We start from the raw sequence: 12,079 nt of genomic DNA, 5'->3' as shown, positions 1-12,079 counted from the left end.
AGAGACAGCCATTTCATTGGCAATGAAGCAGAGACTCCCGAAGAGGACATCATAAATACGGAACGAGAAGAAAAAAACAAAAACAAACAAAAACAAAAACAAAAAAAAAGAAAAACCGACAAGTTGGGGAAAACAAATGGATGTGTAAAACAAACAAACAAACAAAAAACAAATACCACGACCGCTCTACGGGAACAAACAACGACAACAACAACGACAACAACAAGCAGCCATGCCAGACGGCAGACTCCCGCACACACACTCCACACCACATCCCCGGCGTGGATATCCGTCACCCTCCTCTCCCCTTTTAGCAACATCGCAGCGCACGTCCTTTTTCCCACACCACATGCATCCACAACAGCAAAAAAAAAAAAAAAAAAAAACACAAATAAAATAAAATAAAGTAAAGAATAAAAATAATATAATTTCCCTCTAAAGGCCACTGATAAAATGTCCATTCACATAATCACACAGACACAAAAAACATACGTCAAATAGAGAAAAAAAAAATGTAAATAAATAAATAAACATATATATATATATATATATATATATATATACATGTATGCCTTCTTTTTTTTTTTTTTTAACGGCCTCCCTTCTTCTCGTACAGTTGCCGTCCGTGTGAGAAGACCGGGCGGAAAGGGAGGGGAGGGAATATAAAACAAACAAAGTGCCGCCCCGCCTACAATCATCAACACACAGAGACAAACACACCAAAAAAAAAAGAAAAAAGTACACGCCCGGCTGTGAAGCCTTCTTCTTCTTCGTCTCACCCGCTCGTCCCTTCAAGGGCATAAGAGGGAGAGGGGCGCCGTGCGGTGGGCGATGACAAAAATTGGCTCCGCTGCGCCCAACACCTTCCCCTCCCTCCCCGGGCTTCAGTGCAGCGCCGCCCCGCGCTCATACATTCCCCACAGGACAAACAAATACAAAAGACAGGTGGCCATGATGACCAAACGTCTTGTGAGACCGCGGGGTGGCATGGGCAAAAGAAAAAACAGTCGCCCTCCAGCACGTTCTCAGTGGAGACAACAACAAAAACAAGTAACAGACAGCAACAAAAACAAGTAACAGCGGAGCTCAACAAGACAAACACACAAGTACGCACACGCACGCATGTAAGAACAGAAGGGAGGCCATATGTAAACATGCGAGAAACCACACAAGGTGAGAGAGCAAAGAAATTAACCGCCAAGACAAAAAACAAAAACAAAAAAAGGGGCAAGTAATCAATATAATAAATAACAAACAACAACAAAGGAAAAAAACAGTTAGTAGAGGTCATGGCAGAAACATTAATTTCGTCATTCCCTGTTTAACTTATTAAAAATTCCTTCCACTGCTCACACTGCCCACATACATATATATATATAATAATAGTAATGGCTCTTTACATATGCTCATTTGTCTCCATCGTCATACACAAGCACACACACAGAGAGAGAGAGAAAGAGAGAGAGAGAAATACATGCATACAGGCAAAAAAAGAGATTTATATAGACGGATACGCACGCACATGTACTCTGTTTATCATTTTTTATTTCTTTTTGCTAACGATACTTCTTAGCATGCATGCACATTCCTTTGTTCCTTTTCTTTGCCCGATATCGGCCCTCGTTGGCTGCCTTTTTCATACAAAACAAAAACAAATCCCCACCGACTCATTCCCCTCTGTTCCTTTCAGTTAACAACAATCATTCACAAAGAAGTCCATGCTAACACAATTACATTCGCACGGTTAATTCTCCCCCCTCTCTCTCTCTCTCTCTCCTCACGACATGCACCTCCCACACACGTCGTCAGGCTCCTCGCACTTCCCCCTCGTCCCCTCACGCACACAAATACACACACACACACACACGCGCAAAAGAAAAGATCAAACTAAAACACAAGCGAAACGATGAAAACGGCACAAACACATACACACGCACACACACAAAAAAAAAAAAAAAAACAGTCAAATAAAAACAACAACAACAACAAAAGAATGAGGGGTGAAGAAGGGAGGGAGGGGGGAGGTACGTGCGCATTCAAATATAAATACATTTGGGAGTGTTTGCACTGCTATGTTGAGGTGCGTGGGAGCGAGCAAGCAAATAAACAAAAATGGCACATACACACACAAAGAAAAAGAAAAAAAACAAACGAAGATGCATGCCAAGAGGGAAGCAAGAGATCGAATGTAAAATAAAGCCCCCATCCAAGGAAACAACAAACCACCACCACCACCACCACTACTACCACCCCCCCAGGGAGAAGCGACAATTTCATGCGTGTGTGCACGCCTATTAACATATTAGTGGAACGGATCATGTAAAAGAAAAGGGGTAAAAAGACGGGAAGCAGAAGGAACAACAAAAATGGGGCAAAAAAAAAAAAAAATCCACAACAACAACAAAAACAACAAAAAGAAAGAAAATTCTGCGGAGGAAAACACACGTACACACACAAAAAAAAAAAAAAAAAAAAAGAATCATCTACTAGCGATCTTAAAGAAAATATTCGGCTTTCCGCATTCTTCCTCCTGGAAATTTTCCCCGTATTGTGTCCTTAAAATTATGTATGCATGTGTAATACCACATCTCCATATATATTTCCTTCTTTCATTCCTTATTCTCTTTTTCTATCCTACACGACATGCCGTTCCTTCCCCACAATACGTCGCCTGCGACATCGCTCTGATCATTGGTACTGAGGGATGGGTGGATGGGTGGATGGGTGGTGGAAACAAACCAAAGCAGCAGTAGCACCCATAAAAAAACAAAAAAAGAGCCGCCCTTCCGTCCTCAACGTACCCTGCTGTGGGAAATTTTCTTGGACACCTCGGCTGCATCGATTGCCTCCAGATCTGGGCTATTGACATGTTTTATGTTACCCAATGCATGGCGGAACCAATCCGATGGCATCCTCGCTCCCTTCACTCCGTAGAAACTACGTGGTGTACGTGGACGACGCTTTGTTTTTGTCTTTTCCAATTCTAGAGGCATTTCTTCCGGGTAAGTCAGATTCCGTGGACGGTCGTGATGAAAGACCTGAGCAATCACATTGTGCAGATTCCAATCCAACTCCAGCTGCTCCCCTGCGTACTCAATTACACCCGCTGTTGATGAATTTGGATTCGGTGGAGGAGTAAACATAAGAAGCGGCGCGGCTGCCCACATTTCAATCTCCGGCCACCTTTTTTCTGCTGAAGAAAACAGCCGCAATCGGACCATGGCCTCTGCTGATGTGCTCACAAGTTCATCGATGTGATCATGCATTTCTTGCATATCATCTGTGCTTTCCCTGGAAACCTCCCCCCTGTGGGATCGTTCCGTACCATATTCCTCAGACCTACTAGTTAGAGTTTTTTCTCCAGATACTTCTATGAGTGTGTCCCACATTTCTGTGTGAAAGGAACGATGAAGAGCTGCCTTTTCATCCTCATATCCATGATCAATAGAGTCGCTTTTCTCACGTGTTTTGGGTGTTTTCTGATGGTCATTGACAGAGGGGTGAACAGGAGGACCCTGATTGTCAATTTCCGGCACGTTCGATGGGGGATGCTTCCCGTCTTCGGTAGGAGGACTTTCGTACGCAATGACGTGTTGCCCCATCATATCTTGTTCTTTTTCTACCCAACCGTCCGTTTTTTTGAGGGGCTGAATCGACTCGGTTTTGTTATTCTCAGATTTACTCGGTGTGCACACGGACACGGGAGCTGTGCTTGTTGATTTCAGCGTATTCTTGCCTCCCGGCGTTGGGGCCTCAGACACCGTCGGGTGTTTCCTCCTAATGAACGCCTCTCCAGGAGCTCCTGGGATGGCGGTGACAGAGGCTTTTTCTGTGGGCGCTCTAGCCCTCTCTCCGGAGAAGTAGATTTTTCTCCTTCCATCTTCACCCCCCTGCCTTTTCACTGCGTTGTTTTGTGCCTTGGTTGCTGTTGCATTAAAAAAAATCTTTCGCGTGCTTACGCGCCTTCCATTGGGTGGGGCATCCACAGGGATGTCATTCTTATTTGTGCCATCATGCAAAGCTTTGCTTAGTGGCTGCTGCCGCGGCTGCGACAACGATTCTCGCAACCCGTTTGGCTTCGTGTGCGGAAGGCTGACTCGGCTCCTGATAACTACTTGGCCTACATTTCCGGCGGCAGCTCCCTGCCCCCTTTGTGGAGAACCATCCGGACTGCGTGCCAGGGGCCTCGTTGCGTCTGAGTTGGGGAGAGACACCCTGGTGCGCCTGGCGACAGTGGTGGTGGTGGTGGTGGCGGCATTTTTCACATCTTCATCATCGCCGTTCTTGTCGTTGCCGCCCAATTTCGGGGAGGGACTTTTCCTCGGTGGTGAACAAAACCCCGGGGTGCCTTTAGACTGCAACAGGGGAAGAAACCCCTGCTTTTTTTCCAGCACGCCAACCTCTTGACTGTTTTTGTCAGGGGCGGTGGAACTGAAAAGCCCATCCAATGTGTCGACATTGTCCACAACACCGTAGCCATTGCCGTAACCGTACGCGAACGGATCGTCACGCGTGTGAATGTCCATTCGGAAAACTGTTTTCACCAAATCAATGACAAACTTCAAGGCGGGTGGTAAGAAGGAAAGAACACACTCGTGTATGATGGATGTTGGGCCCAAGTGTGTCTCCTCCCCCGCCTCACTGTTTTCACTCCCGTCCCCGCCTTCCTCTTCCCCCCTCTCTTTCGTTTCCAATGTAGCGGAAGACGGAGCAGCAGGAAAAACAACAACAACAACAACAGTTGATGACAATCACAGGGGTGAGTTGGCTCTGCAATCACACACACACACACACGCACACCGCACACCGCACGCCTTCTCCCTTGTCAGAGGTCTCTCTCTCTCCCTCCCTATAAATATATAAATATAAATGGGTGTATATATATATAATAATATATATAAGTGATGTAGGTACCTCCCTCACTGGATGGATGCGGAGGCAAAAGATGAACCTCCTACTTCTTCCTGCGTCCTAGTGAGTGTTGCTTTTCCCTTCAGAAAAGAAAAGATAAAAAAAAAAAAAAAAAAAAAAAAAAAAAGAACCAAAAAACACAAACAAAAAGATAGCAACAACCAAAAAAAGCAACACTGCATCCAAAATCATTCCTTCATGCCGTATCTCCGGCGTGAATATAACGCTGGCAAATGGGAGCAGGCAAACAGATAATATAGAAAAAAAAAAACAAAAAAGGAAAGAAAAGAAAAGAACAATCTTCTGGGCAGCTGGCCGGATCCTGAAAATAATCTATGGAAACCAAACAAGTTAAGAAAAAAGTTTCGTTAGTTAATTGTTTGAATGTTTTCTTTTCATTCAATATATATAGAATTCTGTGGACCACTAGCATGGTCCTTTGTCCTCAGTTAAAATTTAAATATTATTACTTACGAGTTGGCAGACTTTGGGGTCCTCCAGCCAAAAGACCCCGCCGCTCGCCTTCGCAAGTTCCACCCCTTCGCCAAGTCCTGAAGTGTAAACACACGACCGCGTGATATGCCGTCTGCGGGGTTTTCTGCAGACCGTACGTATGCAAAGGATACCTGTATTCCGTGAGAGTCCAAAAACTCATATATCCGTTGCAGCTCCCACGTCAGCGCGTGCGATTTCGAGCTGCCTTTATTCGCCGCTCCTTGCAGCGAAGTATTATCCACCCAAACGTTCATGGTGGATGGCAAGATGGCGGAAAAGGCCGATAAGGCTAAGCGGACCGCGCGTGCCTCGGCCTGCATGATAAGAAAAGGTCTCTTCCCCCATTTCCCTCCGGCAATTTTAACGTCGCCGGAGTCTGGAATGAAAACGGCTCCCCATCCCTGGAGCGATGCATCCGTGAACAGCGGTGTGTAGACGGGCACGCAGTTTGGAAAGCCGGATGCCGGGATCGGATGCCATCGTGAGCTGCATCCGGAATGTATTCAGTAAGGACCTCCCCAAATTCATGAAGCGATCGGTGGGATCCTGCCAGCCTTCCAGCACGCCGATCCACTCGACCAAATTTTCAAAGGCAAGTTTAACCTGCTCGTCCTCCTGTTGCCAGCATTGGTATGCGCACCGGAGGTCGAAAACGACTCCGGAAGTTCCCTCATTCCATATACGCGTGGGCCACGTGGTGACGTCAAATGCGCAGAAACTGCGGTCCTCTTCCATAGGTGATTGGGCTTCCAGGGGAGAAGTGCGGGAAGGCAACGGCGTGGAAGGGTGGAAATGTGGTCTCCCAAAATTGCCGTGAGGGGGTCTGCGAGCCGCCGAACTGTGTCGGGCCGCGCTGCTAGGCACGCCTCCAGCCATCAAGATATCCGTTTGATGCGGTAGTGTAGATACGCCACCGTTGGCAACGTGTCGAGTAGCGGGGGCCTCGTCCCGCCCCGCCGTCTCCGCATCCCGCGCGGGTTGTTGTGCATTATGGCGTGCCTCCCGTTCCTGGAGTTGACCCGTGAGCCTTCCCAAGTTGAATTCGAGCGCCCGTAATTGGGCGTGAGCGGCCTCCAACTGCTGTTGTAGTTCTAGGACCTGGTTGCCGACCCCGGCGATATTGGATCCCCTTACCGATAGGTTAATATGCGCTTCCTCAACCTGCGAGTTAAGCTGAGCATTCCGATTCTGCACGTCCGCGACGGCGTTAGCGTAATCAATATTCAGGCGCTCCCTTTCAGCAGTGATGAACCCTTGTTGGTGCCCCAACTCCCGGGCTGCCCACATAGCGGGCAGGAGCACTTGTGTCTCGAAATTAGGGATCTGAGGCGCCCGGAGATTCGCAATACGTCCAATAAGAGTAGAATCCTGCCATGCTTTAGAGATAGGTCCATGGAACAAGCTTAGGCCTGTCGATGATGCGGCCACAGTTAACGTCTCGTCCGACATCTGGTTACCATTAATGAAGGTCATCTGCACCTGGGTCTCGCCACATTGGCACACCATGTCCCAGAGACGGGCGCCAATATTACACCACTCGGAGGGTGTGTAGGGAACCAAAGCCATTTCCTTAAACTTACCTGGCTGTGTGTCTGTAAAAAAATAAAAACAAATATTATCTGGCCTCTATCGGCTCCCTGCCCCTACAAAGTCGCGTTCTTCCCATAAGATTCATACGGCAGAAAAGTATCATAAAGAAAAGCATTCGTTCTATCAGGATATAAACATGCATTAATTAAGTTAGCCAGCTCTCCCGATACCAATCTTTTCACAAGCTCCTAAAAAAGAAAAAAAAAAAAATAACAGGAGGCGTACAATAAACCAAAGACACAAACCCACACACACCCTCCTCAATATACACATCGGCACACACACAAACACACGGACACTGAAGCATTTACACATATTATATATAATACAATATAATATTAAACTCAAGTAAATATTAAGCGTGTTGTATATATTTACCAAATTATATAATTTAAATTTATTCCCTTTTCCTTTTTTTTTTTTATTTTTTATTTATTTCTTCTTCTTCTGTGCTGGATGGCTTATTTCACCTCCCCCCACCTCCTCTACTTCTTCCCGCACAGGCATGTAAAAACAATTCATTTATTCCCTCATGACTGCTGGTGTCTATTACACTGGAGGGTAGAATCACACACACACACACACACAAGACTAAAGTAACGCAAAATTGCACATGGAGAAAAGAAAAAAAAAAAACAAAAAAACAAAAACATGAATGGGGTTTCGCAACAAATGTTCTTTCTCATCAATTAAGAAATATATATATATATATATATATAAGACCATCACTCGACTTTTTCTCTTCTTCCCACCTATTCATGCCTACATCTCTTCTCTTTACCCCGTTCCTCCTTTCCTCTAAGTCCAATACGTATCTACATGTATCTTATATGTATATATGTATATATGCTTATCATTGTTCCTTCGTGTGGTTTTACTCCAGTCTACCTCGTAACAGCAAGCCATGGGATTTACACCAGAAACATACCCCCCCATTGAAAAAAAAAAAAAAAAAAAAAAAAAAAAAACAATTCAAATAACAACGAGAAAAAAACAAACAAACAAACAAAAAAAATAGAAGAGGAAGATGTCAACAATATCATAGACATCTTCCATCATCTTATTCTCGTCCCTTCTTCTTTTTTCTTTTCTTCTTCCCCTCTTTCCCCCCCCTCCCCACAACAACACGTTTAGGGCCGCACAGAAAGGGGGAGGGTGGAGCCAAACAAGACACACGCACCAAAAATAAAAATAAAAACAAATAAAAAATAAAACATGCAGGAAAAAAAAAAAATAATACACGCGCATAATAATTAATAATAAAACTAATGAACACACTCAAAGGACAGAGGGAGACAACAACAACAAAAAAAAAAACAAGAACAAGAACAACAACAACCAAAATAAAGGCCAAGAAGACAAAATTCCCTTCTTCCTCACCACCACACTACACAAAAATCATGTTCGCCTCTTAATGCCTTCTCCAACTTGTTGTCCACATTACGGGCCCCTTTACTCCTTTGGCCATCCCACCAGAAACACATGCACGCCGTGACCACCACGTGCCACAAAAGTCAGGCAAAAAACAACAACAACAAAAAATAATAATAATAAGTTTTTGCGTTCAATTACCATCTTCTTTTCGCATTCCCCCATCTTCCCAGTCACCCTACTCGCAACTGTCAAAAAATTAAACAGTAGCCACAAGGAAACCTCAAATAACTCCCCTCCCCTTCGCCAAGGAAAACCAAAGAGAGGCAGAAGACACATGTATACAGTAGCCGTTACTTAAAAAGGTTCATAAAGGCATTCAGAAACTTTGAAGTTTTGGCAGGAGGATTAGTTTCTTTTTTCTTTATAACCTCCCCCTGCTTACAGGGCGTCTCGCATAAACCTCGTTTTGGAGAAGGTGGAGGAGAAATTACACGTTTCGCATGCACAGTGCCCTGAAACCAGGTTTCATTTCCCAGATGGCGCGTTTTTGGACGTCTGCAGCATCTTAGTCGCATGTAATTATTCTCTTTAAATCGTGTGGGCTCCACAAAAGAGGGTTGAGGTCCTCGTGCTACAACCGGCAATCCAGTAACCGAAGACACCGCTGGAATTGCCCTCTTGTTGTTGTTATTAATGACACCTGGCCCAGCTTCTATCATGCGAACGCCGTTTCTCTCATTGTCTCGCGGGAGCACATAGATGTCAGACAAATCCCCATAATTCCTCCCAATTATCCTAGAGGCTACCGGACTCCAATGTGGTGCGGCCATACCCATCGGCATTTTTTTTATACTGGGAGGATACGGATAGACGCAGTTATTTGACCTCGCATGGGATGAACCTTTTTCAAAGAGAGATGAATTCATGACTATTGCTTTTCCCTGTTTGGGTTCACCTACGTTGGGCGACTTTGGCTGCAGTTGGTCGCTGTGTCTCCGCACCATAGCGGTGTATATGGCATTCACGTGCCGCGGCGCAGGTGTTACCCCGCCCATCGACCCGGGCAGCTGCGGGTGGGCGGCCCACCTCCCTTCATTCCACGTGGGCCCGGCTCCATAACAGACGAGCTCTTTATTGTTGGGGCGGTTCAAACGCGCCCCCTCGCAGGAGTAATCCATCTTTCCGTCCATGTTAATGCAGGTGTCACGGCGCCAGGCGAGATCAAAGCAAATCGGGGAGAGGGGGGTGGGAGAGGACGAGAGAAATAATTTTCTGAGATGCGGGGGTGGGACGGAAAAAATTATAAAAAAAACTAATAAACAAAAAAACAAAGAAAAACAAGAAGGTTATCTTTTGCCCTCTTATTCCTCCTGCTGCTTCTTCTTCTTCTTCTCTCCCTCCCCTCCCCCCCCTTTCTGTTTGCCACTACAAGTACTAATGACTACACACACTTCTCTTCTGGAGGTAACTGCTATGCTGCACTGAATGCAGCTCCGCACTTGGCGGCAAAGAAAAACAAAAAACAAAAAAAAAATAGAAATAAATGATATTCTAAAAAAAAAAAAAAAAAAAAGATTTGACCCAGCCTCTACCTCTTCACACGTCCAACCAAAAAAAAAAAAAAAAAAAAACAACAAAAAACAAAAAAAACAAACAAGAACAACAAAATGGGAAAGAAACACACAAACAAACACAGAAGTAAAAAGACATGAATGCAGTCATCTCTTTTCGATTCTGCACGAGCATTACCGTACGCGTAGATGCATGCGTACCAAAATATATATATAAAAAAAAAAAAAGAAAAAGGGAGAAAGAGGCAGAAGAAGGACATGCCCAATAGATCCATGCTTCTTTTTCCCCTGTTGCTCTACCACTTATTGGCCCACACACTTACGCCTTCGCAGACCACCGGCTCGGATACTGCAAATCCAAACAGGCGCCTTTACCATGCGCGGCGCCACAGACCGCGGTCGTACCATCTCAGAGTCTTCTCCGCCAAAACCCTCGCAGTGGTGCGGAGGGCTTCATTCGTGGCGTATTTGAAGAAAAGTCAATTCCACGAGATCCACAAATTTCCCCGTGGTTATCCGCCAAGAAAGCTGCCTGTAAAAAGACGCAACCAACTCCAGTAAAGCGGCGGTTTCGTCCCACACTTCGCTAAGGTACTTTTAAATGTAAAATGGCAGAACAAACATGACCTCAGCGTCCTCATGGGCGTTCTTTGCCCTTGGCCATGCGATGGACCGCCTTTTCAACGCGTTGCGGATACCACGTATCCTTCACACACGCGGCACATACCGTGAAGGAATCCGCACATGTGGTCCCCTTTTCATGCACAATCGTCTATTGCCTTTATTGCGAGTGTTCCTGCTGCCATTGGCCCTTGCGGAAAACTACACATGCCATGATACATCTGAAGAAAGAAGAAATTAGCATCGGGAGTATTTTCACCGGCAAAACGACGTCCAGCCAAACCATTCCTCCCGCAAACTCTCAAAACAAAACAAAAAACAAACAAACAAACACAAATTAATAAAATATATGCTCAATTACTTCCCAAATGAGATGTCTTTACAAACATTCATTCATTCACAAAAAAAAAAAAAAAAAAAAACAGCCACAAAATTACACACATACATATACGGTTACCCATATGCACATTCCCGGGCCAAATTTACGTCCCAGAAAAATATACAAATGTCAATCCTTTTAAATTCATGTACACTGTCAGTGTTTTTAAGAAAAAAAGCGAGAAAAAAAAGAAAAAAAAAAAAAAAAAAAAAAAAAAAGAAAAGTGGAAACAAATTGTTTAAATGCGTTTTTTTTTTAATTTTTTTATGTTTCGAATCAACATCTTCTCGTTCCCTCACTCTCTCACACACTCACATAAAACCACACACACTCACTCCCTTCCTTTTCTTCTGGGCCTCTCCAGACACCTCGCACACCACTGCTTCTGTGAAACTCAAGTCCTTTCCCCCCCTTTTATGTCTAACCCCCCCCCTCCCCCTTTTTTTTTTTCCCCTCGCCACCGCCGCACAGTCTTCGCCATCCACAGACACACAAAAGACAAAAAAAAAAAAAAAAAAACAGACCACCACAAAACTGCACATTCCGCAGCTCAACTGCGTCTATAACGTCTATGATCGGCTAACACGATAACAAACACACACAAATCAGCCCCTTTATTTTCTCTCTCGTTCTCTCTCTGTTCTTTTTCTTTTCTTTTCTTTTCTTCTTCCTCGCTGGTGCGTGTGTGTGGCCGAAAAGGAAGAGCCGGGCAGGGTGCCTCTCCCCCCCCCCTCCGCCATGCCGCGGAGAAGAAAAATAAATAAAAAAAAAAGGGTGTGAACGGATCCAACGTCCCTCTCAAAAAAAAAAAAAAAAAAAAGAAAAAAAAAAATAAAATATTTCGGAGCGAGCAGCAACAAAAACAAACAAATTTCCCCCCCGATCCCCACTTTTGACGGCATTCCTTCCACAGGACTGTCAACGAGAGAGAGAGAAAAACAAAAAAAAGAAGAAATGTACTCACCAAATCAATAATTAATCTTCTTTACATCCCACACACTCACTTCTCGTGCTTCAGGAGGAAGAAGAAGGAAAAAACAACAACAAAGAAACAAGATCTACGGATTTACCTGCAGGAAAATAACAAAAGACAAACAAACAAACAAACAAAGAATAAAAACAAATCCGTAAAGGTTAC

The 12,079-nt window shown here is 44.7% G+C and overlaps 2 protein-coding genes across 2 annotated transcripts, besides 47 other annotated features; both read right to left on the bottom strand.

The window, feature by feature from the left end:
• Positions 1-3,183: a sequence feature (heterozygous, Esmeraldo-like haplotype).
• Positions 73-116: a sequence feature (T-rich).
• Positions 148-173: a microsatellite.
• Positions 198-226: a microsatellite.
• Positions 366-420: a sequence feature (T-rich).
• Positions 519-570: a microsatellite.
• Positions 1,206-1,273: a sequence feature (T-rich).
• Positions 1,443-1,469: a microsatellite.
• Positions 1,837-1,872: a microsatellite.
• Positions 1,942-1,991: a microsatellite.
• Positions 2,222-2,251: a microsatellite.
• Positions 2,347-2,425: a sequence feature (T-rich).
• Positions 2,456-2,479: a microsatellite.
• On the bottom strand, positions 2,793-4,526 carry Tc00.1047053511431.90 (hypothetical protein, conserved; the record flags this gene model as incomplete). Its single annotated transcript, XM_808323.1, has 1 exon — positions 2,793-4,526. The coding sequence occupies one exon, from the start codon at positions 4,524-4,526 to the stop codon at positions 2,793-2,795; it is 1,734 nt and encodes a 577-aa protein (XP_813416.1).
• Positions 3,184-3,774: a sequence feature (areas merged during assembly that could not be assigned to a particular haplotype. This can correspond to areas where the two haplotypes were merged or to regions with more than two copies in the genome that were merged during assembly.).
• Positions 3,775-5,172: a sequence feature (heterozygous, Esmeraldo-like haplotype).
• Positions 4,778-4,807: a microsatellite.
• Positions 4,851-4,900: a microsatellite.
• Positions 4,998-5,061: a microsatellite.
• Positions 5,172-5,207: a microsatellite.
• Positions 5,173-5,204: a sequence feature (areas merged during assembly that could not be assigned to a particular haplotype. This can correspond to areas where the two haplotypes were merged or to regions with more than two copies in the genome that were merged during assembly.).
• Positions 5,205-5,258: a sequence feature (heterozygous, Esmeraldo-like haplotype).
• Positions 5,206-5,429: a mobile genetic element.
• Positions 5,206-7,186: a mobile genetic element.
• Positions 5,259-6,442: a sequence feature (areas merged during assembly that could not be assigned to a particular haplotype. This can correspond to areas where the two haplotypes were merged or to regions with more than two copies in the genome that were merged during assembly.).
• Positions 6,443-6,743: a sequence feature (areas not merged during assembly with more than two copies in the genome that could not be assigned to a particular haplotype).
• Positions 6,744-8,492: a sequence feature (haploid, Esmeraldo-like haplotype).
• Positions 7,006-7,186: a mobile genetic element.
• Positions 7,310-7,339: a sequence feature (AT_rich).
• Positions 7,393-7,445: a sequence feature (A-rich).
• Positions 7,565-7,584: a microsatellite.
• Positions 7,616-7,646: a microsatellite.
• Positions 7,693-7,715: a microsatellite.
• Positions 7,935-8,011: a microsatellite.
• Positions 8,178-8,210: a microsatellite.
• Positions 8,292-8,335: a microsatellite.
• Positions 8,493-12,079: part of a sequence feature (heterozygous, Esmeraldo-like haplotype) that runs on past the window's edge.
• Tc00.1047053511431.60 (hypothetical protein, conserved) lies at positions 8,721-9,560 on the bottom strand (the record flags this gene model as incomplete). The annotated part of the gene is made up of 1 exon (XM_808322.1): positions 8,721-9,560. The coding sequence occupies one exon, from the start codon at positions 9,558-9,560 to the stop codon at positions 8,721-8,723; it is 840 nt and encodes a 279-aa protein (XP_813415.1).
• Positions 9,878-9,943: a microsatellite.
• Positions 9,981-10,038: a microsatellite.
• Positions 10,144-10,169: a sequence feature (AT_rich).
• Positions 10,964-10,984: a microsatellite.
• Positions 11,109-11,164: a microsatellite.
• Positions 11,189-11,209: a sequence feature (AT_rich).
• Positions 11,435-11,460: a microsatellite.
• Positions 11,586-11,607: a microsatellite.
• Positions 11,742-11,778: a microsatellite.
• Positions 12,024-12,065: a microsatellite.
• Positions 12,078-12,079: part of a sequence feature (T-rich) that runs on past the window's edge.

This window comes from Trypanosoma cruzi, genomic scaffold (assembly GCF_000209065.1).
Source record: "Trypanosoma cruzi strain CL Brener 1047053517117 genomic scaffold, whole genome shotgun sequence".
In the NCBI taxonomy this organism is placed as follows: Eukaryota; Euglenozoa; class Kinetoplastea; order Trypanosomatida; family Trypanosomatidae; genus Trypanosoma; species Trypanosoma cruzi.
This window is presented reverse-complemented; position numbering and strand designations above follow the sequence as displayed.